Source organism: Patagioenas fasciata, chromosome 2 (assembly GCF_037038585.1).
Source record: "Patagioenas fasciata isolate bPatFas1 chromosome 2, bPatFas1.hap1, whole genome shotgun sequence".
NCBI classification, from domain to species: domain Eukaryota; kingdom Metazoa; phylum Chordata; class Aves; order Columbiformes; family Columbidae; genus Patagioenas; species Patagioenas fasciata.
In genome coordinates this window covers 27159586-27184272 of record NC_092521.1, presented here as the reverse complement: position 1 = coordinate 27184272, position 24687 = coordinate 27159586, and the positions used below count along the sequence as shown (strand labels likewise).

The window sequence follows — 24687 nt, the reverse complement described above, 5'->3', positions numbered from 1 at the left end:
CCCTTAATACATGGCTCTTCAGAAATACCAAGAGCAGCACACTGTTGCGCTGAAGTTCTGCGAATCAGAACTGGAGTCCTACACCAAGGAACCTCCTTACTAATTTACAAAACCTGAAGGGTCATCGGTTCAAAACCCAAGTTTAATTTGGGCTTCCTTCTAACTGCTGGGAGTGCCGGTGAACACCCTCCATCACACAGCTCATGGGTGGCAGCGGGGAACAACGGACCTCAGCACACTGCAGCCATACAGTTACATCAAGTGTCTCAAGGCGGATTGACTTCTACCGACCACCCAGACCAAGGCAGAAGCAAGATAAACCCTGCCAGTTTTCATTGCTGGTAACATTTCTGCTCAGCTTTTAAGAGACAGATATACTGCAGCAACAGTAAACTCCTCAAAATACAGAAAGTGACATTAAGATCTGAAAATTAGGTTCAGAATTCAGGTCATCGATATGCTACCAGCAGGATCTACCTACGCTCAGCATCTTGAAGCAACCACTCCTACAATTTATCAGCCCGCTCATGGAAGAGTTTCATTTGCCTAAATGAGTTTTACATCTGGTGATTGAACTGGACTGTTGACGTTAGACTGCAACATTTAAAAAAGCTTATGCTAGGAAATAAGCAAGAAAAAGCGTTCAGAGATGACGGATCTCCAGGCTGCTGGGCAGCAGCAGTGGCAGTGTACCTCCTGATCCTTGCTGCACCCTCTTCCTGGAGATATTTACTTTACCCAAGGGTATTGCAGCTCTTTACATAGCACTGGCTGCCTGTCACAGTTCGCAACTGAGCCTTTTAAGGTAACCCAAAGTCTGTATTCATTTATTTTAACAGTACTAAATAAAATAAACTGCAATGACTTTTGTAACTGTTACATCAGAGGGGAGAGGGAATGACAAAAACTTTTGATGGGCACAGGGTAGGCAGATTCTCCCTTTCAGAGCCTCTAAGTTCCATTACCATCATCCCATTTTACATATCTCCAGTAGGGGACACGGTTTCTTCAGGACCCTGCCGCAGGACTTCCAGCAATGGCTCATCACAGGTGTTCATCAGTCTAATTCTGCTAAAGTTCCTGGAAATGTGCTTCCTTAATTGAATGCCTATATGCTAAGTGAAATCTGAAGTCAACTACTTGCTTTTTCCCTCCTATGTTAACAACTTGAAAACAACCTGATGAAAATACTTGGATTCCAGTACTGCAACAGAAGATTTTTCAACCATCTTATCTCTTCTGCCATTTAACTTCAAATTTCTGAGACTCTGGCACCAAGAGATAGTGCAGAAGTCAACATTTAATACTAAAGTAGTACAGGCTGGATATGCTTATTTCTAAACAAACGTGCCTAGATTAATAATAAACTTTGCCCAGATATATATTTTAATTTGCATGTTTTTCAAATAGCATCATCATTGTGTGTGTAGAGTGCTAAAAATGGAGTGAAATCTTCCAGCTGTAAAACAGTTCCACGTGACAAAACAGAGAGAGATCCTGAAAACTCCTGCTTTGTGTCATGTGTGAGCGTGTCTGCTTGTGTCCTTTTTTTTCCTCTCATCTAATTTCATCTGCAAGAGACTGTCCCTAGAGGACAACAGCAGAGAGAACCAATTATATCCAGAGGTTGGTTTCTCCAAAATGAAGGCATCTGTTCCATGCCAACGACTTCCACATGAAGAAAAACAGAACTTTGAAGGCATCTGTGTTCATGGTTGACAGTCACAGATCTTAGGGTCTACTGTAATTGCCCAGCTGCAAACATGATTTTAGTTGCTGCTGTTGTCAGCTGATCTCCTTGCACTGAAAAGAAGGGAGCTTAAATAGCAAATAGCTGGATAAAAATCAGATATTCTTACAGAACATTGACAGCTTTTCCCTTTTGAAAGAGGTATTTTTCCTGGTACAACGGGTTTGATGGAAGTAAATTGCAAAGTGTTTTTTAAAATAACATTTTACAAAATATTCTGCTTTAAAAATTGCTATTCTTTAAATAACATAAAGTCCAACCACAATGTGCTGATTATTTGTTAGTATTTCAGGCTGATATTTTATAAGAGTGACTCATAAACCAGTATGATTCACCAGCCACATAATCCTGCAGCCCACCTGATTTAGGCAAGTAGTCTCAATAAAACCAAGAGTACACCTGAGCAGAAGCTCTAAGTTTTCATCCAAAACGCACATGGCAGGTAAATAACCAGTACAGGATTTATTACTCACCTCACGTCACTTCCAGTGTGAGCAGATACCTTCCAAAAGACAGTTAAAAGCAACATTACAGGAAGTTCAAAACCTGGCTTTCAGCACAGGGTGCAACACTTGCAGTGGAACACTCAGCAATGCCATTACAAATCCAAGCAAAGCTAACAAGAAGCTCAACTAAAGCAGCAAGACCCCAACTGATTTTCCAAAGCACAGCACTGAGGGCGATTTAGGGATCCAAGAATACTGATGGCACAGTTGCTACAAAGACAAAACCTGACTGGCCTATGCAGAAATTGCATTTACATTCCCAGTCCTCCACCCACCAGGCAAAAGCGGATCATAGTTTCCAGAAATATTTCAGGCACCTTATGGGTTTTTGTAGTTTTCTTACCTAGGACTTTTATTGCTAGCTTGAAAGAAATAAGGTGCTGTATGTTAGGGGAATACCTTTTACTTTTTTTCAAATAGAATTCTTTGTGATGCTGCCAGATTCCAGTTGCAATCCCAAACACGTTCTGCAGTCACAGCACTCAGCCCTTCCCACCAGGTAGCCACACAGCCTAGGAAGGACAGTAAGGATTCCTACGCAGTTTCCCTTGTCTTGCCCATACTTCAGATTATTGTGAACAAGTGAAGTAGTGAACCTGGGGGGGACCCAGGCGGCCTGATGCTTCCTGACCACTCCTAAATTGCCTCCAGGAAGGATAAGACTTGGGAGTGAGGACAATTAACCAGCCACCTGCTTCCTGTGACCTCCTAGGGAGCAGACACCCACTGAGGACTTGCAATGTCACTGAGGTCCTGCCCATCCTTCTCTTCCTAGAGAAGCTATGGGATAATAAAAACAATAGTGACCAATAATAGCTCTGTAAGAGGAAAAATTTAGGTCTGAACTTAAAAAAAAAAAAAAAACCACAAACACCAAAACCTGCCATGAATTTCATGGGAAGAGGATGCAACCAATAAATCTCAGAACCTGGAAGGGAAATTAAACATTGATCCATTCTTTAAAACTACTGTAGCTGTTATTTACTGTAGCGGTACACTCCTCTGGAAATTTTTGGAGCAGGCAGATGGCTTAAACACATCTTAACGCATCTCTTAGAATACAGAAGTTGAGAATCCTGGTCCCATGGACTCAATGGGAACCTCTGATAATATTACTGAAGGAACAGACTTCTTTCTCTCCATAGTATGGAATTCTTCATCAGGTAAGTGTATTATTTACAATTCAAAGTGAATTACTTGCTTTACATCAAGACCTGAGCTAGCCCACTTAACCTTACACAAGATCGTGTCATTATGGCCATATCTGGATCTAAGTCTTGGAATAGTTCCAGCAAAGACAGTATCGTTAAGATCACAGACATGAGACAGAAGCGCAGGAAGCCTGAAGGTCCAGATCCTCAGACTGGTGTTTTGACAAAAGAAACACCATCTTCAGTAGAACTGAGCATGTGAATACCATGGAAGATCTGAGCTCCAGCACTTTAATTCAACGTTTACAAGCTCTGCTGACCCATGGAGTTGCATCAATTTATCAGGGTGCACGCGAAATAGACATAACATTCAGAAACTGAGCGAGGCTATTCTGTTCAGTATGATGATTTCCTTGCTCATCTGCAGCATGCTTTAATACCAGTTGCAGTGTGCTTTTCCAGCATTAAGTGGTTTGCCAACAAGCTTTAAAAATAATAAATAGTACAGTCATGAAACAGCTTTTGCTTAATGGTTCCTAGAACTCAGTGACTTCACTCACTAAAACCCTTTCTATAACATTACCCTTAAATACTTCTAGCAATGCCACCATTAAAATAAAATAAAAAAATCATCCTGGCATGATGATCCATTGATAGCACACCCGCAGCTGCCATTATCCCTAAATTTGTTGGCAGCTTTCTACGGCATCACTACGCTTTAATGGCTCTGGCAACAAACCCCACCTGGACATCACTGAAAGCACTCCTTTGGAGCACTCTTCCCAAATATCCTTTGCAGCAGTATCGTTTTTTCCCCTTTGTTGCATCCTAATCATAGCATTTTCTAGCAATAGCCTCACGCTCTCTCGCTGTCAAAGCCTGAGCTGGTCTTGGGCAGTTATCTTCTTGACTTTGTCTACCGCACATGTGATTCAATGTTGGGATGAATTTTCCAACAGAATTTCAGGACGGTATCTTTGCTGCTCAGGTGGGGTATTAACCTGCATCCGAGCTTTAAAATTCATTGCATTCCATCCTAGTAACACAATGTGACCAAACCAATGGGTAAGCAAAGCACAGGCACAAAACCCTATGTAGTTTGATGCTTCGTAACGGAGATGTTAAAAACTTGGGGCTACCACAAGGCATGTAAGAGATTTACCCAACACGTCAGATAGCCTGTCATGACAGCATGAAGAACCAGCATCCTGATACTGCCATTACAAAACTAAACAAAAAACAGAAAATCTATTCTGGAAAATAATTATGGAAAAAAGCAGAGCAGTTTTGGGGCTGATTGGGCTATTCTGCCCAAGTTATTTAAAATTACACCTGAGCCACAACAGAAAGAGGCACCTGTGTGGTCATCCTCAGAAATCAAAAAAATGTAGTCAATAGGTCTCCAAAGAAAAGGAATCACAAATAAAATGGCTACTGGTAATGACTACTACTTACACAAATTGCATATTAATATCCAACAAGGCCTCCCAGAGCTACAAAAGTAACTACAGTCTTGTACAATTTGTGATGGTCACGCAACCATCTCCCCAGATGCTTGTCAACATTCCTGGCTTTTAGTCATCGCATCAACACGGCTTTTCATAAACAATATATATTTTATTATAAGCTAGTGCCTGCCAGTAAGTGCAGATTAATTCCACTCCACTAGGTGGAGTCTTCTGTCTTCTCAGACAGCAACCTAATTTCCCAAAGAACCTACCACCCTCCATGAACTCTAGATGATTCTTAACTTTAGTAGAAGCCTCACAGACTACCTGTCTTGATAAATGGAGAAGTGGCAATGAATCAAACGCCTTCTTGAAATGATTGAAGAAATCATGAACTATCCCAAGTCAGTATGTCACAATATGGGATCATTCAGGAATAATGTTGCTGTACAGTTCTGTACAACACAACCGTGCTTTTATGGTGACTAAATTAAATAAATAATACTGAGTTTAAAAAAAAAGGTATCACTTAAATAGGTCGCCATATCACACATGCCCCAAAACCAGATATAAGCAAAACCAAGTTGTTGAACTTCTTTTAAATTCTTTGTGTGTGTTCAAGAAATATTTTTAATATCTAGGATGCCCTCCCTTTCTAGGCATCCCAAAATGTGCTACAAAAAATGAAATGAAGCATGAAAGGATTTCTTTCCATATTCACATTTCCATTCACGACCACTGGAGTTAAATATGGCAACTATTCAATAGGAACAGCAAAACTGCATGCAGCGTTTTTGGCAAAGAATAAGAAAAACAGAGCACTCCCATGAATGTGCTCGGAAAACGCAGATAAGAAAATCTGGATACCCTACACACTATACCCCAACCCCTATGAAAAGTACCAAAAAATCCCATGACCAAAGCATGGAGCCCCTTGGTTTAAAAACTCTTCAGGCAGATGGCATCTCCACTGCAACAGAGCGTGTGCTGGGCGGAATTCGCCAGCGGAAAGCTCCACGGAGGCGCTGAGCACCAACAGGAGGCTCCTCCAGGTCAGCCGAGGTAGGGCCTGCTCAGCGCCGCTCCTGCTGCCGGCAGATATCACTCGCTATTTACGGCTACAGACATTGTGCCCCCATCGGCCACGTTTTTTGTAATATTTACTTCTCGTACATATGTCTATAACTATGTATACGTCCCACAGAAGGTGAGGTTTAACAGGGTTAGCTTTGTTGGGGAAAAGAAGGTTTGGAGAAAAGGAAACAACTTTCACGTTTGGAAGATTTGAATCTAGTGACTGTCATGGGATGTAAACACTCTTCTGGGGAGGGAGGTTTTTTGTTGTGCTTCAGGAGTGCACAGAGTTTTGGATAAAATCTGTATAAATAATCATCCCTCTGTCATTCAACATAAATTTATGCACGTGTGTGCACACAGATATGTTTGAGAATACAAACTATAAAGTAGACACGCCACAGCATTCTAGACAACCTACTACAAGGCCAAATCTCACACAAAATCCATTTGATATTTAAATTTCAGTTTACTGAATTTTAATTATTGCCGATCTGTAGATCATTTTGAGGAAAATCCCCCAGGTCAAAAGCTTACAAATTCAATTGCAAAACCAAAGAGAAGCATCAGCAAGGCCCTTCCCCATATAGACACCTGCCAAAAAAATGGGAGTTCCTGACTCCTAGATTAGAATCCAACGGCTAAAACCCATTCTAATATTAAAACCAGGAAATTTTCTATGTTGAAATAAAGAAGTAAAAGCTCTCATTTTATTCTGCACATATTTACTCAGGTTGTGCACACAGGGCTCTATAGGTCTAAGAGTGTTATCGCTTATTCATTTAGATCCTTATTTATAAAATTAACAAACACATACCCTTTTCATTAGATTTTTTTTAATTAAAAAGCAATAATGTTATTTTCTCTGGAGATGCCTCTGAGAAAATTTATGCTCTACCAACACTGCATTTTCCAGGTTCATAAAACTCACTTGGGTTAGCAGCGCCACAGCAGCGAAAGTTTTTGTATATATGCATTCAAACCTGATTTAATAATTTCATTTAACCATGGAAAAAATTACCCTAAAAGCCCCATTAACGAAAACATCCTTTATAAGCACAAACTTAAGATTTGCAGGTATAGTAGGAATGAAACAAGCCCAAGAATGTTCTATCACACTATAAACATCCTTTACTTTGCACAAGGTCCTCAGTAGTAGGTAAAGCTGTATTGTTGCAATGAGGAAGCAGTCACTCGTCATTTTAAGTTACAATCATAGTTTATTAATAAAATTATTTTGAATGTACGAGTTAAATCCTTTTACCAATATAGTGACATTCAGCTATCCAGTTCCATTTTTACAGTCCAAATAGATATGGTGCTAATTGCATAATGCCATTTTATCTGCTGAAGATAAAAGTGCCGATAAACAAAAATGCACATTAGGCAGGAGATTTTTCAGAATATATTTTTTTTTAAATAACCCACTTGCATTAACAAAAGATTGCAATGGCTTCCAAATTATAGGGTGTTATTTTTAGTGGAAGTAGTTCAATATTCATATCGGAGCAGATGTAGCAGTTTAACAAAACAGCTCTTCAAATCCTGCACAAATTGAAAACAGGAAAACTGATTGCATTTTCTCTTATCACTTTCCTTTTCTGAATTGACACTTTTGGTCTTCTGAAAATTTACACATGGCTTTCATCTCAACAGCACCTGCTGATCAAACAGAAACCTAACATTTTCATGAAAATGGTATAAAGGACTAGTTTTCTTTTTACCATCTTAAAGGGCATCAGCAGTCCACTTGATGGCAACAATTGCTGAGTAGATGGCACACTCAGAATACATTTTATATTTTCATTACACTTACTTTTTAAAATGAGTTAAATCACTAGTGGCTCTTTCATATTAGCTCTTTGTCTGCTTTAAATTAATTTCAAATCTCTATCTCTGCCTAACCCTGATGGGTTTCATTCTACAGTCAGCTACATTTTAAAGAACATCTGAAAGCCTTTGAAATAATAAGATGTGTTGCATGTTCTGCATCCACTAGTTCTTCTTTATATATGTATATGGAATCATATACATTAATATATACAATCATGCATACACGTACTACATCTCTTCTTACAGTGCTTATACTAAGAAAAAACCGTGTATACATATCATTCTGCAATATTGTCACTGCACTGAATTCCCTGAGCAGTCCTGATAGAGCGCATTGAGAGGGGAGAAACCCAAAGTACATTTATTTATTTTAAAGTTGTTCTTTGTTTCTTCGCAATCTTCAAATTGGGAGAAGGACTAGCAGGTGCTCTGGAGCTTGAGCACCAAGACTGGCTTGAGATGTTGCCACTGGCGAACACGGTGAGCATGCAAACAACACAACCAGAAGTGCTTGGGCTCTTGCAAAAGTTTAAGGAATCAAGTCATGTATATAAAATATGATACATAAGTACCTTGTTATCCTGTCTGCTTCTGAGCCTGTAAACTCTGAAGCGCAGCAGCAGGTAACAAGGACCATCTTCCCTTGTACATAATTCTAGGTGTAATTAAAGATACTCCCGAAATCTGCTATGTGTCAGCTGCTTAACTGATGGAGCCCCAACCCCTCTGAAGTACTCTGCTGCCATCCATTACCATTCTGCTTCAGTGATAAGGTAACCTGAAGGCAGAGATGACATACAGTAATATATGTGCCACTCCAGACAGTTGGTTCGTGAATTTCAGCGTTTCATCATGCTCACTGAGGCAACTGCAAACCTGAAATGTCAATATGTTCAGTCAATGGAAGTAAAATAATGGGGCTCTATTGTCTTACCCTATCGATCCGCTGCTGTCAACAAGAATACATGCCCCCCTGGCTCTAAACAAATTTTAATTAGGCTTTTAGTTACCGGATCATATCTATATATCTATTTGTGCAAACATTTGACAAAGTGAAACGGCAATATAAATATTTCAAACTTTTAAATATATTTTAAAGGTAATTGTTTAATGTGGCTTTAAGAAATGATCGCTGATAAAGCCCTTTGCTAAGGCAGTATGTGCACACACTTAGCGTGCAAGTCATCTTAAGCTGGTGAGAACCGAAAAAACACCATCAAAAGTCCAAAACGACAAGACAAAAAAGAAAAAAAAAAAAAAAAGGCAGCGCCACTTTTACTAAAGCCTGCCCGCTGTCATCCTCTGCGGGGATTTTGGAAGCCAAGAGCCTCCACCGAAACCACCCCGGCTCTGACCGGGTCCCGCCCGCTCGCTCCTGTCAGCGCCGCTCCCGGGAGGGGCCCCGGCCCGACAGCGACCGCACGTCCCGTCACCTCGGCCCCAGCCCGAGGACTCTCCCGCCGCACCGGTCCCTTCTCCCCCACCCCCGTCCCGTGAAAAACCCCGACAAGCCGCTCTCCTCCTCCCTCGGCTGTGTTAAAGCGGGGTTCCTCAGTAACCTATTGTTCTCCGGCCACCTCCTCCCGGGCCGCGGCGAGCTCGGCAGCCAAGAAGCCCCCCCGCCGGTCCCCTCAGCGCGGCCCGGGGGCGGGGGGAGGCAGCGCCCAGGCCGCGGCCGCCCCAGGCACAACAAAAGGCAGATCCCTTCTCCCGGCCGGCTAATCTCTGCCCGTAAATCCCCCGCCCGCTACGGGGGAAGAGATAAGAGGTTACATCTTCACTTCTCCCCGCTCGTATCGACTTGCGCAGCGCCAAGGGAGCCAGGCGGAGGGCCGGGCGGCGGGGGGCGGCGAGGGGTGTCCCCCCGCCCGCCTCTCCCCGAACCGCGGGTGGAGATTACCTTCCGGCGGCGGGAGGGAGGGAGGCGCCGGCGCGGTCCGGGCTTTGTGCGCCGTGAGCGCACCTCGCAGCTTATCTTTGGCGCAAGGACGGCACATCGCGCCTCCCTGGCCCTGCCGGCGCGGGGGGAGCGGGACGGCGGCGTGCATCGGGGCGATTACGGTATCAGCGCGGCCCAGATGGAGGCCGGAGGATGCACGACGGGTGTGAGGGAGCGGGGCTGGGGCGGCGCGGCGCGGCTCCGGGTCCCCGGGGAGGCCGCGCCCGGCATGAGGGGAGGCGCCACCTCCGCGCCGCCCGCCGGGTGAGAAGGCGGCGGCTCCCCATGTGCCGCGGTCTGTGCTCAGCCCCGACCTCGGGCAAGGATCCGGCCCGGCGCTGCCCCTGGAAGTTGCCCGAAGATCTCTCCGGTGTGAGGAGCCTGCCAGAGACACGGGGCAGCGCAGTGCTGGCTGCCCCGCCTGAGCTCGCCTCCGTTTCCACCAAGGCGACGTCCCTGTGGCTGCCGTAAGCCCGGCTCCCGACTCGCAAACCACACCTGTGCCCTGCACAGGGCACGGCGGCTCCTGGCCCAGAAACCTGCCCCGGCACAGGCTGTACCCGCTCCCGATTTGGCCAAGTCCTGACCCGACCCGCTCAGCCCTACCAGTGGCAGAAGAGTCTCAACACAATACTACTGCTGTAAACCAGAGGGTGAATGAAAAGCCAGAGTAGGTCCCTACACTTAACAGTTCAGGTTTTGAGAAATCAGAGGGTTCATTTTGATGGGATTCATCAAAGAGAGTCATTGTGAGGTACAGGGAGAAGAGGCAGCGAGCAACCTGGCCTGCCCAGCACAGGCAGCAGAATGGCTGCACCAGCACCGGCAGCAGAATGGCTGCACCAGCACCAAGTTCCCAAATGAACTCTGTGCACTCAGGTTTTAAAGTTTTAAAAATGTTTTGCCTAGGAATCAACACTTATTTGTAAAGGAAGCGCGTTTCCCTAGCACGCCTGCAGAGGAGTACCATGAAGGCTGGGATGAGGACAATGACAGCACGCTGGAGTGAGACAGGCATTGTTCAGTGCAGAACTCCTTCCAAAATCACTCGGCCAAGATAGCAGTTTTTTCCACAAGAAATAAAGGGAATTTGACACATAATACAAAGTGAAAACCAGAACTTAGATGGGGGAAGGGTGTGTGTGAAAATCGCGTCACTGCAATGAATGTCAGATAAAAAGGGGTCTGTCACAAATCCTCCACTAATCCAATAATGCGAGAACCTCTTGGTATCACTGAGACACAGCACAAGGTATTTCTTTCTGGTTTTCATAAACCACTTTATATGTTTAGCCTCAGAAAGACAGCAAGTTGGCAAATTATTGTATCACAAAACCAGGACTTTGAGGTTTCATTAAAGGCAAACTGATTTTCACATGTCAAATTTACTTTGCGTTCCTCAGCAGGTATTTTTACCCTGAAGAAGGGCCACTTCTCCCTCAACTTCCTCCAGTTGTCAGTTGTGTGACAACCATATTTAGAGGTAATCAGGCAGGTCATATTACAAAAGTTAGTCAACTCATTTGAAAACTTAGCCCTTAATGGTATGTTCTATGCATTTCTAAAAAAAAAAAAAAAAAAAAAAAAAAAAAAAAACAAAAACTAGTTCAACCTGCAAGGTATCACAGAGGCTTCTCTCTGCATATATTCTTTCAAAATATTACAAAAGAGAGATCGCTCTTTTTAGATATTTTTTTAAAGTTTTTTTTCTTGGAATATATTTATAATGCCATGAACTAATTTAGGATTCATCAGATTCTCATCTTGCAGAGCCACAATGTGTATCGTATGTACATTGGCCATTCCGACAGGCAGTTTTACTACTCGAATCACAATTCTCTAAAGAAAAACTACTCAAGAATCCTTTCTAATGTAAACAGTTTGCTGCAAAAACACATTTAAAAATAAAGCAACGTGTGTTAATAAAATAAATACAATCAGTAGAAATGTGTAACAGAAGTGGCGTTCCATAAGCACAGCTGTCTCAAAGTCCAAGCTGGAGGCTAGAAATCTTAATTTCAACTGCCTCTCTCTTAATAGTGGGTTACCTTCCTATAAAGCATAAAGTCCATCTGCCCCAGGCATGTAAGTTTTGAAGCATTAAAACAAATAAAAATCTAACATTTTCTTTCTTGCATTGAAAATGTGAATTCTAGTGTGCTGTAATGTGAGAATTCCAACATATGACCATTATGGCATAATATCTCATAGCTCAGCTTGTCATTACTTCACTTGTAATTCTTATGTTAATTATGTTCATAATTACTATAAACAGATGTGGTAGAAATTCATGTGACCTTTTACTGCAGAATGCGTTTCTCAGTCTTTCCACTTTATTTTAGTAAGGTACTGTTAAACCAGAGGAAAGTATTCCTGACGTGCTCTACATGTATGTGTGTATGTGTTTAACATGAAACCATTTCTACCTCATATTTCAGCCAAAGGACCACCTATATACCAGTACATTGACAAGAAAGCAATGGTAACTGAGAAGTCTCATACCCTGAAACATACTCCTAAAAGACTGTTCTTTCAGTTAACCTTTTTGACTAAATGTAGCTAAGGCCACCACTGAAGTCTAAGACCTAAATAGAACACTGCATTTTTATTCAGCACCTTTGTTAATGCAGCAGTATCCTGCTTTACAACCCCAAGTACATGAGAGCCATACAGCAATTTATTTTACTCACAGCCCAACCATCACCGTCTGTACACAAAACACATTTACGATAAAATCACTATGGATTTCATTAAGAGAAAGCCTACTCGAATTTCATTTCTTTGGACCTAATCTATAATTAGTGTGGACAGACAGGTGCAAACCCTTCTCCCCTACAGATGGCTACTGGAAATGGTGCAAAATAGCTCCTTCTGTTTAAACAACACACAGATAACCTGCTCTGCTGTTATCACTTACAATTACCTCCATTATACTGAACTAATGTTTACTTTAATAAAATGTCCACTGTTCTCTAAATGTTATTTGGAAACTTTCATATCAATGGCAGGAAAGAAAATATGGAAGTCAATGTCTTTCAGATGAAAATATTTCAGAGGGAAAAAAAAGCCTTTTAAAAGACAGGATATTTTTACTTTGATTTTACATCTGCTGATCATTTTTCTTTATCCACAAAACCACTCAGTATACTACTTCCTGTTGTATTTATGCTACCATATAATAAACCAATCCAGTTTATAGTAAATAATAACAGGATAACTGTGAATCTGAAGCAGTTCTTTAAAAAGGAACTCCATGTAGGGAATAAAAAAAGACCCTTTACATTAAAAGTTCAGGTTTTAAACTAACTCTTTTAGATCTTTCACATGAAAGAAGGTGAAGAAACTGAAGTCTGGAAGCCAGTGTTTTAAGAATTTACACTCTCGCTACTTATGCTAAATTCAAAGACAGTTTAAGCTTTTATAAATATTATAGGTTGCTATTAAAGACTGTATGAAAAAGCGGGCTGCTACTAACTACATGGACCAAAGTTTTATAACGTATTCAGATTTAAAATAATTTTCTTTTCACAGTTCTTTAGCTAAGCCATGAGAAATAACCCCTTCACAACAGCAAATTCACGTTTTATTTCAGCTGATAAGACTTCTTGATCTCTGCATGACATTAGAAGTTTCTACAGAACAAAGAACAAGATCTTCTCCCCACCCCCCCTAAAAAAAATCTGAAGCTCCTGCAATAGCAACATACTAATATCCTTATTCAATTAGCTAAAGATTTAACAGTAATGGACTGTGGCAAGTGGATTTCAAAGATGAAAATGACAATTGCAAGCCCTTTCTCCCATCACCCCCAATGCAAATGCTGCAGATGCCTGTTTCACCCAAAGTGTCTGGCAAGGAGCAGTTTGCAGTCTGCACAGTACCTCAGTGAAGTGAGCTTCGCATTCAACGCCTGTCGTCTGAAGTTCATTTCAGAGAAGTGAGAAACAGGATTTGACAGGGAAGAATGTCCTGAACCGACTAGCCACTGACCAGCACTCCAGGTGGAGCTATTTTTCTCCCTTTTATTCTATAAACAATACTTCAAGTATGAAACTCCATGTGCGCACAGGCATACATAGTGTTAAGCGTATACAGATGAGAGACACCGTGTGATGTTTTACTGGTCCATTATTCAGGCACGAAACGAGTTAACGTTAAGGTGGTCAAAAATGGTAGAAGGCAATGTTTTACTTAAAAAGATTTTGGAAACTATTTAAAAGCTCAAAGCCTTTGAAGAAAAACAACTTGAGCAGCAGTTGCCAGGAAGCAGTGACCTAACACTGCTGTCTGCATTCCATTACAAACAGAATGGTTCTTGTCTCCTACAGCATGCTCTCAGCTAGGGAACCCAGGCGCTCACCCTCCTGCTAAGGCAGGGCCCAAGAAGAAGTCCTGCCATCTCCTGTATGCCTCGCCTGGCTTCAGCCTACCAGGGACATCAACAGATTTAACAGTGGGTTGGGTTTTTGGTGGAGTTTGTGGGTTTTCTTACACTGATGCGTGGTTGCACTTCCCATGACAGCAAAGAAAAATGATGCATGAATTGAAAGTAGTAGCAGTGATATTGAAGGTTTGGATATGATAAAGCTGACTTTAGAAAAGTTATCAATTGTAAAGTTTAACTTCCTAATTAAAAAACTTTACAGCGAGTCTGCAGTGCATCCCATGCCTAACAAAGCCTTTATCAACTTCGCAGTTTCACAGACTGTTTAGTTACAAACAAGCCATATTCAGATCTTTTTCCTAGTTATTTTTTCTGTTGATGGGGAGCCACAGAAAGACCTAGTGCTAAAACCAGGACGTATAAACAATATAGACTAACTTTTGTAACAGTCAGCCGAGCCGAAGGAAATTCCCTGATCATATTGGATTTCCTAAGGAAATCAGCCCAGAATAAACTGAATGAGGTTTTCAGACTTCCCATGGAAAGGTCAAGCATCAGCTTCAACAACCATTAGAAACCAGTTTCGGTCCTTTCAGCTATCCAGATTCACTAAACCGTTAACAGAAAAGTAGAACAGAAAAACTGGACAATATACTTCAAATCTAAAAATGTCTCTCACGCCTTGCCTCAAACTACAGTTAACAAAGTTGGTTATGTAAACTTCCCATTGCATCTTTCAGGATGCAGAAATTAAGAAGGAAATGTAAGGCTACAAGGGTATAATTAAATAGATTATATTCACCCTTAGCCCCAACATATTGTGTTTACAAATACAATAATTATGTTTCTAGTTACATGTCAAAAGAAAATATTTTCTAAGTCCTTCAAAAAGCATGCATGCATTTCTGTAAGTAGGAAATAAGTCAAAACAGATTAGTAGACTAAAAATGGGGAGGGGGGATGGGAAAAAAAAACCCGCTTTGGTCAGCAACTCGGACCACCATCAGGGGATAAATCAATTTGCAGCAGCTGTGGACAGCCATTTAAGTCTGGGGCCTGAACAGATTAATTAGAGGAAGCGATGTTAAAAGTTAAAGGGGTCAGCGTTACATTAAGCACACGAATATTTGGTCGAGCAAACGCTTGGCTGTACATACCGAGACTCAGAAGACATCCTTTTAGTTAGTCAGGGCTATGCCTATAGCCAAAGGCTTGGCACTCGCCGTATTCCCACGGACAGCGCGGGTGCTCCCGCCGTTGCTTTCCCGAGGTGTGTTTTACCTGCCCCTGCCGCGTCGCGCCTGTCACGGCCGCCCTGCGCTGCCCGCGCAGGCAGCGCGCAGCCCCGCACCACCCAAGCGCACCTTGGGGACGCGCCCTCCAGCCCTGCTGCGCCTGGCGACGGGGAACTACGGAGCAGCTCCTCAGAGAGGATTCGCTACCAGGGGCTCAGCGGATCGTGGTTTTCATCTGAACGATCTGAAAGCGGGAGCCGCTGGCTCCGGGGCGGCACTAGCAGGAGGCTGCAAGAGACAGGTCCTTTCCGGGCTGTGATTTAGGGCAAGGCAGAGGTAGGAGGGGGTGACTGGCAGAGCCTGCTGCGGATCTGGAGATAGAAGGCTGCTCTACCAGAGAAACCCGAGCGGGTTGGAGGCGGCTGGTCCCCAGCGCGGCGGTGGCGGGAAGCTCCCGGCCGCGTCCCGCCGGGCCGGGCTCCGGTGCTCCAGGCTGCAACTTGGGGGGCAGGCGGGGGAGGCTGCCTTGGCGCCTCTTACCTTCCCATCGCTCCTTCAACTTCTTAGTGAGCTGAAGGAAGCAACATTTTAGCTCCTGCTTGGAGCAGGAGGGATTTTAGAGCTGTGTCCGATTAGGTACTTTCAGTTTCTCTCTAACGTTTAGGAGAGCAGAGTACAGTAACAACACAGATATTTCTCCATAAATCAACGTGTAATGGAGTCACGGGTGACCCAGCCAGGGTCGAAAGTCCTTCTCTACCCTAAACCAAATTTTAGCCCAATCTCGCAACTTTGGTACTAACAAAAGGACTCGAACTCGCCAAAAGTCTTAAGGCTTGTCCAAATCACCGTGAGTATGGTTTTATTCCTTACCTCCCTTACCGATGGTGTATTACGAATTTACGGAATCAAACCATTCAGCTCAGCTAGACGAGATGACACAATTACATTGTATTGCAGTTTTGGAAATCAAATCCCTCACGTTACCCTATGGTTTTAGGTGAAGAGATACTTGCAAGATCGCCATGCAGCTAAGGAGGATATGCACCGCCTGAAATATTTCTTGCAAAATAGCCTGAAGTGATGTTGCCCGTACTACGTAAACCGGTGATCATAGTGAAAAAAAAAAAAATCCCACCAGAAATATTTCAAACACTACGACTCACATTGGCTAGCTCTCATCTGGAGAGAGGAGGCAGGGGAGAAAAAAAAAAAATAAAAGGCAAGTCCTAAATCGAGGCAGAAATCCTACGCTATGTGCTTCGAAGGATTAATTAAAAAAAAAAAAAAAAAGAACCACTGGGTGGTTTGATTTCTGGGTTCTTGAGAAATATTTAGGGTACGACTTCGTGAGCCGGGGACAGCGGGGTAAGAGCTGCATGCAGGGCTAACCCTGCTCGGGAACAGCGGCAGCCCCAGTTCGCCTGGGTTAGTTACAGCCATGGGAGCCCATCGAGCCCGAGAGCTCTACGGGAAAGGAGAGAGCGAAGGAAAAAGGGGCTCCCCCCGCCCCAGCGCGCCCTGCCCTGCCCGCGCCCCGTACTCACACTGCAGAGGACCGGAGATTCCCACCATTCGCCACGGGCTGCGAGCTGCAAATAAAAGTTCCCGTCCTGCTCGGGGGAGAGCCGGCAGCCCAGGCTGCTGGAGGGGCGAGGGGCTGGGAAAGAGGAGAGCAGCGCAGCTCGGCTTCCCTTCCCAGTCCAGATGATCCACGTCCACAAAAGTCAAAACGAGCGGAGGAGAAACTCCAGCTGCTCTTCCCCCCTCCTCTCTCTCTCTTTTTTTTTTTTTTTAAAAAAAGGAGGATCAGCTCGAGATAGACTACTGGTTCCACAGGAACGGACAAGAACCAAAAATAAAGCAAAGTCTCCAAGCCGAGATAGTTGATGCCCAGGTCCTTCTCTTGCTGCCGCCGCCGCAGACAAACGTGATATGGAGCGCAGGGAGCGGCCGCTGTCAGTGGCGGGGTCTGTGCCTGTCCCCGGGCAGCGGACGCATAGCTCTGCCCCCGGCGGAGCCAAGCCGGTGCCGAGCCGCCCGCCCCAGGCTGCGCTGCTTTCCGCGCTGCTCTCCGCGCCGCTCCGCCCGGCTCCCCCGCTAGCAGGCACCTCGCGAGGCAGGCAGCATACTGCCGGCAGCCGGCCCGGCCCCGCTACCCAGGTGCAGGGGGGGAGGGCTTAAAGCAGTGGGAGGTGATAGAGGTAGGAGACATCTGTGTCGTGAGGAGGTTAGTGGGGGTCAAGTATATGTTAACAATAGGCGAGCGCGGTCCCTTCTCGGGCAGCCTGCCTAGTCTTTCTTTCTTTCGCTCGCTTTTACTGGGTGGACATCTAACTTGCTCCCTAATGATGCCTCCCCGGCTTTAAGAGTCCAGACTGCCCTGCAGTAACCCAAGACAAACACTTTCTCTAGCCATCTGGAGAGCTCCTGGCTGCTCTGCCTGTGTCTCATCACTGTGTGAAGAGACAGCAGTGCTAGAAATCAAGCCACTCTCAGATCTACTCTCTAATCCCCTTCTGTTAGCTGATTTCCAGTCAGACTGTTTGCTTTTGCATTAGATAATAGCCTTAGAGAAAACAATTATCATTTTCCTTTTCCCTTTGTTTTTCCCTCTTTCTGAAGAACAGTATCGAGGAAGGCCTCTCTCTCCTTTTCTCTTTTTCTTTTCTTCCTTTTTTTATTTATTTATTTTTTTTTTTTAACAAATTTATGCTCTTTTATGGCTTGCAGAACCCAGATGCAATTTCACACTTTTCCTGGAAGGGGATTCTGGATTCTTCGGAAAGCAGCGACACGATCGCAACTGCAGTGAAAATTAATTACTATCATCTACAATTAATAGAAGCATGCCACCGTTTGACTTCGTGTTTCATTACATAATCATTTCAGTAGGCATCCATATATTTTCCAGTTCATCAGCTATTCCCTTCTATGTTTTGCAGAGAATATTATTGCCAGTCATACAACCTGCAGCAAACCAGTACTTCTACTGTTGTGTTGACACTGTATGAAGCAGACATATCCACAAAAAACAAAACCAAAAAACCCCACATCAACTTCACATACTGAGTAAAAAAGAGTGTTTTTTTCAGGTTGCAGATAGTGGATTGGAACTGTCAGAGCTGCCTGGACATTTAGCTTCATTTTTTCAAATATCAGATGTTGAGTAAAAGGGTGAGCATAGAACAGAACTTGTAATCAAACTGCATTCTTTATTCCTGTGTGTACACAAACGCATGCAAACACACACATACACGTGCACACATGCTATCAGGCCTATCTTGCAAATTTGCAAATGCCTAATTTTAAGCATATAAATAGACCTATTGAATGCAAAGTAGCTTTACATGTGTTCGTCATAAGAACATTCACGTTTCCAGAATGCAGAGGAAGCATTTCTGTATATAATTATAAGCATATTTATAGCAATATTTATCTACCTCTGTGACTGGCTTTGAAAATTTGGTTGATCTTAAAATATGTTTAAAATATGTTTTATTATCTGGATAAATCTACCTTTTTTTTCAGGTATTTAGTGACATGGAGCTTTAATGAACTGTTTGGCATATAGTAACAGGGAGCTGAACTTACCTTGAAGTAAATTCAACTCAACAGAGCATAAATCAGGACATGTTTTGGTCTACTGTGATTTCAATTTACAAAAATGGTGAGAAGCCAGAAGTCTGGCATTGATTTCTAATTTAAAAGCTATCTGTTTTACAGAGGTCTATTTCAAGGCCAAAACTGTGGGAGAACCTTTAGAAAATTATTTTCAAATATTTAAAAATAATCTAAAAATAGCAAATTTTACAGGGCTTCCTTTGTCTGCGACAAATCTAGTAACTTTGGTTGAGCCTGAAAATCTTTGTGGCATGATACTTTCATCCCAATTGTTGTATATGTATGCTGAAAAATAAATAAGATATTTGCCAATGATCCCAAAGCATGCCAATGATCCCAAAGCATGTTTGCTGACCTGTCAGGGACTGAACACTGAGTCCTGATTCTCAGTTTACAGCTGTAAAAGAAAAAAAAAAAAAACAATGCTTCCTCTTTGGCATCTACCTTCAGTCTAAAAGAACAATCGACTTTCTAGGTATTATCTTCCAAAATAAAGAAGGAACATCAGCTTAGATTTAGAAACTCTGGAAACTCTAATCTGAACTATTAGTAATTTAATATCCACCTACAAATTGATTAAAGTTTACAGACTTCTGTCTTCTCTTTCTGTAATGAGAAAAATACAGAAATCACCTATTAAACCCCCAGCCCTGGCTCCTATTGCACAGCATTTCCCACTGCTCCCAGTAAGGACAAAGCCTACCCAGATAAGGAAGCGCAGTAGGGAGTGGTAAATACTGACTACTTCTTGGCAACTATTCTTTCCTCAGACACACTGGGAGAATGCATTGACAGGATTCCTAAATCATAAAATATTGTAACCATCAAGTATTATCATTATATTGCAAAGCTGATGATAGAAGCCTGGCTTATTACAAACTTCTCTTATCCGTACCTTTTTCTTTCCTCTATGTATTTCCCAGAGAAAGTAGATATGTTTTAGCAAAAAAAAAAAAAAAAGGAAAAATAAACATGTTCTTTGAGAGATGAATTCATATTTCAGGAAGAAAAAAATGCAGCCTCACAGTAGACCTCACAAATACTTGGTAACTTTACACCCTGCAGATTTTTTCTGCAGACTGTAGATGCCATGTCTGATTTGACATATGAAGGATTTACACTGTATATCACTGTGTGACATTGTGTGAGAGAAAGGCTGGTAAAAGTATAGTTACACATGGAAGTCAGAAATATCCTGCTAGGCTGTCCAAATCTGACTATATTTTGATTGTACAGAGACCGATCAAATGTTCAGAGCTGAAACATGGCTTACTCTTTACTGTGAATAATTATATTATGGGCAGTCATCTGCACTGAAATTCTTGGAAGAGAGCTTATATATCAACTCACCTCATTGCTGTTTAAAAATAGAGACAAGTATGTCCCTCCTAATTGTCACTGCCTTGCAGCTCAGTGTCACACATTGTCACATGTCCCCATCCAGAGCTCAGACAATCTCCTTAAACACATTTCCACTCAAACTGTGCAGACTTCAAGTCCGTGCTTGTTTTTTTCCGACTTGTCTCCCTATTGAAGCATCTTCCACTTTCCAAAAGGCTCAGTTTCACATGAGAATCTGGCTGTTAGCTGCTGTTGGAGCTGGATTGGGCCTCGGCGCGCGGACCAGGGCTGTATGTGGTTGCTACAGCACTTATTAGACAGGCGCTCGTTGGGCTGGAGTGGTACACTAAATGTTCATATAAAACTAAATAGTCAGATAGAATGCTAAGCTGCATCCTAGATAACTTTAACTTAGGAACCTTTCCCTTAACCGTGTTTTTTCCAGTTTTCTCTCTATTTTACAAGTATATTTTGCATGTTAGCTTGGGCCACACTTTATTTCCATTTCAACCTGTTCATGCACCTTTTGTAGGTTGTGCAGTGCAGAGGATGGCAGCGGGATGGAGACTACTGTGGGATTCATGCTGATATTGCATATACTTCAGCAAACCCTTCCCAATTGAGCTGCAGTACAGGCTAAATCTGCCTTGACCCCTGCTCAGAAAAGCAGCAAAGACGTAAAAAGTCCGGTGGTGCAGAGATGCTGCCCCTGCTCAGGAGGGGAGTCATTGGATGCACTTTGCAGCTTCACATCTGGGAGAAACTTGTTCCAGGGCTTGGGCTTGGTAACGGGAGCAGAAAGCCTGCGGCAGCAGGATGGATCCCACCGTTCAGTATGCAAAGCGTGTCCACTAGGTGATGTACATGCTGCAAGAGCTGACGCGTTACCTGCTGCTCTCCCTCTTCGTACTATTGTTCACCCTTTGCTTTTGGTAGTGGGGAAAACATATTAAGTTCCTTCCAAATTAAAAAAAGAGATGATATTTACTTTCAGAGTTTATAAGCTCCGCTGATGTACATTTTGACGTCTTCTCCTTGTCTAACGTGATAGATTTTAGCCCTGATTCATGTATATTTAGTTAGGATATACCTTAATTAAATTATATGCTAAGGACATTTTTTGCATTCTTGTTTGCCTTTTGGCATTGTCAGGACTCCTAAACACCCAGTAATGTTACAGCATTCTGAAGCACTTTGGGAAGAGTATATGCCCAGTGACAGTAAAGGGGGAGCTGGGTTATTTTGGGAAAGATCACATAAACAAAAGCTATATATTGGCAGTAATTTGTGGGAATGTCAGCTTTGTCGCTCATTTTCAGTGAAATATGGCTTCTTATTAAAAAACAAGTCTTTTGAAGATAAAAGATTCTACTGTTTAAATAAAGCAATGCCAAGTAAAAAGAGGGACAAAAAATATTTTGGAAACTTTCACAGAATCAAAAAAACTAAAAAGCTTAGCTTGTCTTAATCTATTGTCTATGTCTATGTTTCATTTATACAACTCACTAGGTACTGAATATTTATTAAATGAATATTTAATATGAATCATATTTTAAAATAGAAATGATTTGGTTTTCGTGCCGAGATTTTTTGTCTGTGCTGAAACCAAAAGAATAGATTGTGCTGAAATAAAACAGACTTAGCGCTTCTTCTTCTCTAACGTGAAAACGCCAAAATGGAAATAATAAATTTGGTTTCCATCAATGTCAAAGAGCAGGAAACATTTTGCTGTTGAGGTTCCTGGAAGCAATAAGTGCTGTATTAACTGCCACACAGACTCTCACACAGGATACCTCCTCTAACCAGGGGAAACCGTTGCCCTAACACACATGCACACAGTTCCTTAACTCCCCACCTGCTGGGCAGCCACTTGCAATAAACAATAGTGGTTTATTATCGGACAGTCATAAAATAAGTGACCACAAAGCTGTTTACCTAAACATGGCTAGGATTCCCTCAAAAGCTGAGCTGCAGGTTGGAGAAGCCTTGCCACTGAGGCAAAGGGGGGAATCTCTCTTAGGACAACCTCTGAAGGCCAGCACATTCCCTTTTTAAATATACCTACTGTTCAACTAGAGACAGTGACCATCTGTAATGTACATAACGGTGCACAGCTACTATAAAGTAATGAATCCAAGGTGCATGATCTGTTCCAGGTTTCCTTTTGTATATACAGAGTCCCTTGGTGCTATGTCTCCTAAAAAGTACAGTGACATTTTGTATATGGAAGGCTAACAACATAGCTCTCTTATCTTTTTCACTGACATGTTGACAGTACATTATTCCACTTACACACAAGCTTAAATTGGGAATATAACTATATTCCCTGCTGGCTTCAACTAACCAATATACTGACCCTGCTCCCGTATTGAAAATCTGACTCATTCAGATTTCATAAAGAAAGGTGAAATCCTCTTTTGGTGTATCGGATCTCCATGTCTCCAGCTGTAAATAAAAACAAATTGGTCTAGCTGGGAACTCTATTAATATCATGACCTCAGTATGATGTAACTGAAACCGCATTTTCCGCACACCACCCCAACCACTGTTTATATTTGCATCAAACTAAGTTAAACAAAGGTATATTTTAAAAGCCTCTGGAAAAAAAGCCTGTTATTGAAGGTAGCTTTCACTGTAATGATTACTTCAAAATACATATATCCCTATAACCTGGAAAACTCTTTCACGGGAATCCATAAATACTGTAGAAGCCATGTAGAGATCTTGGTATTCTAGTTTCCTTTATGTTGTATTTACAATGGTGTATATACGTATATATTTTGACTGTTCCTATGCAAGTCAAAGTCAAGTTTAGACTTTGCCTTGCTCAGGTATAGTCTTTCCATGACTGTTTCAGAATTCACGAAACAACAATTTAAAAATCAAAATTTAGTTAAGGTGTGGTACACAACTTAAGCTCAAACCCACATATAAAAATAAAGTAGGTATTTTATTTAAAACAAACAAACCAACCAAACAAGTATCATACAAACAAAAATGCTATTTCGATGTTTCAGACTGTTGTGGAAAACATTCGGCTAGATAATTGAGTCTGATACTACTTCATTTGTTGGACTCTATTTAAAGCCTAGTTTATTTTTAGAAAGAAACTGATGAAATCTAGTTTGCTCAGGAATAGCTATTTGCAGATCAATAGCAACTTAAAATGTTTTCTCATATGCACATTATTACAGGGAAGATGCTTTGATACATCAGTCACTTACTAGTTCTGCTCTCAGACAAATAGGAAAAGTAGAAGTAATGAAAAAACGATGTTTTATAGGAGACAGAAGTATTTTTCCCCTTTTGCTGGCAAAAGCTTTCTTTTTAAAAACTTTTACAGATGGAGGTTAAGAGGACATAGGAAGTAAATAAACCATAATGCAGAAAGATTCAGAAAGAGCAAAGCACAGTGTCAGAGATGCTATTTATAGAACAATGAGGAAATAAACATAACACTTTCAACACTACACAGTGCAATGCAAAAAATTAACATTTAAAAGGGAAAGTAACAATGAGGATGCCTAAGAAAACCCACACAATATATGGGTAAAAAAATGAAGAGCTAAATTCAGCCACTTTCAGTTGAACTGAGTAGCAACTGGTTCTGGTGTATTTTCCATCAGTTTGTTGGAACTTTTCTTGAAATTAGGTGCTGCTGCATGTGTCAAAATCTCATCTGAAGTGCCGTAATAATTTATTGCCTGTCTGCAGAAACAACCTGATTCTGTCTCACTGAAATAACTGACGTGGTTGGCCACTGATTTCCTAGGAAAGGATCTGAACTAGAACATACACAGACCTTATTACTAAAAATACTCTTCAAATAATATATTTTTAGTTCAAACTTCTTTCCTTCTTACACAATTACTTGTCTTTTAACCATGGGCAAAAAAAGCAAACATTTGATAGTTGTCCCATATAATGAAAACCAAATAAGTCAAATTTAGAAGGCGTTTTAAAAAATTTCAAAAGTAGAAACTATCTTTAGTCTTCAAGACCAAAACATGCTAAAATATATAAATAACTAATTCCCCTGGTTTGACTTGTATTTGTTCACTGCCAGCAGTGACACAACTTACAAAGTGTGCCTCTAAATCATCCAAGAGATCCAGGAAGATGTGACTTCCGAGCTGCTCTCATCACCTATGGGAGGTGGTGCTGCAAAAGATCCAGCTTTCAGCAGCCCCTGCTACTTTGCACACAGCTTAAAGAACTGGAAAATAAGCTTTTTGGAAGGTTCTGCGTTGGAAGCAGAACATTTCTGATTAACTATCTGCATTTCTGGTATCTGTGAGTTTAGGGATGACTATCAATATCTGCATTGGTCTCCTAACGATGAGACCCCTGAGTAAGCAGCTGAAGGAAGAACTTCCAGTCGGTTCTTCAGCCCTGATGTGGA

The 24687-nt window shown here is 42.1% G+C and overlaps 1 protein-coding gene across 5 annotated transcripts in view; it reads right to left on the bottom strand.

Moving 5' to 3' along the window:
* The window catches only part of RUNX1T1 (RUNX1 partner transcriptional co-repressor 1), a 114344-nt gene extending 96573 nt beyond the window's left edge, over positions 1–17771 (bottom strand). The window contains exon 1 of one of the 5 annotated variants that reach the window (XM_065830395.2): positions 16868–17771. Coding sequence is in view for 2 of the 5 variants with exons in the window: in XM_065830394.2 (XP_065686466.2) it covers positions 9663–9759 (97 nt within the window). In the remaining 3 variants the exon portion in view is untranslated. Of the gene's footprint in view, positions 1–9662; positions 9805–15242; positions 15524–16867 lie in introns of those variants that run through there. The other 4 variants (XM_065830397.2, XM_071803952.1, XM_071803953.1 and 1 more) reach the window with 4 other exon arrangements.
* Positions 17772–24687: the final 6916 nt, after the last annotated feature.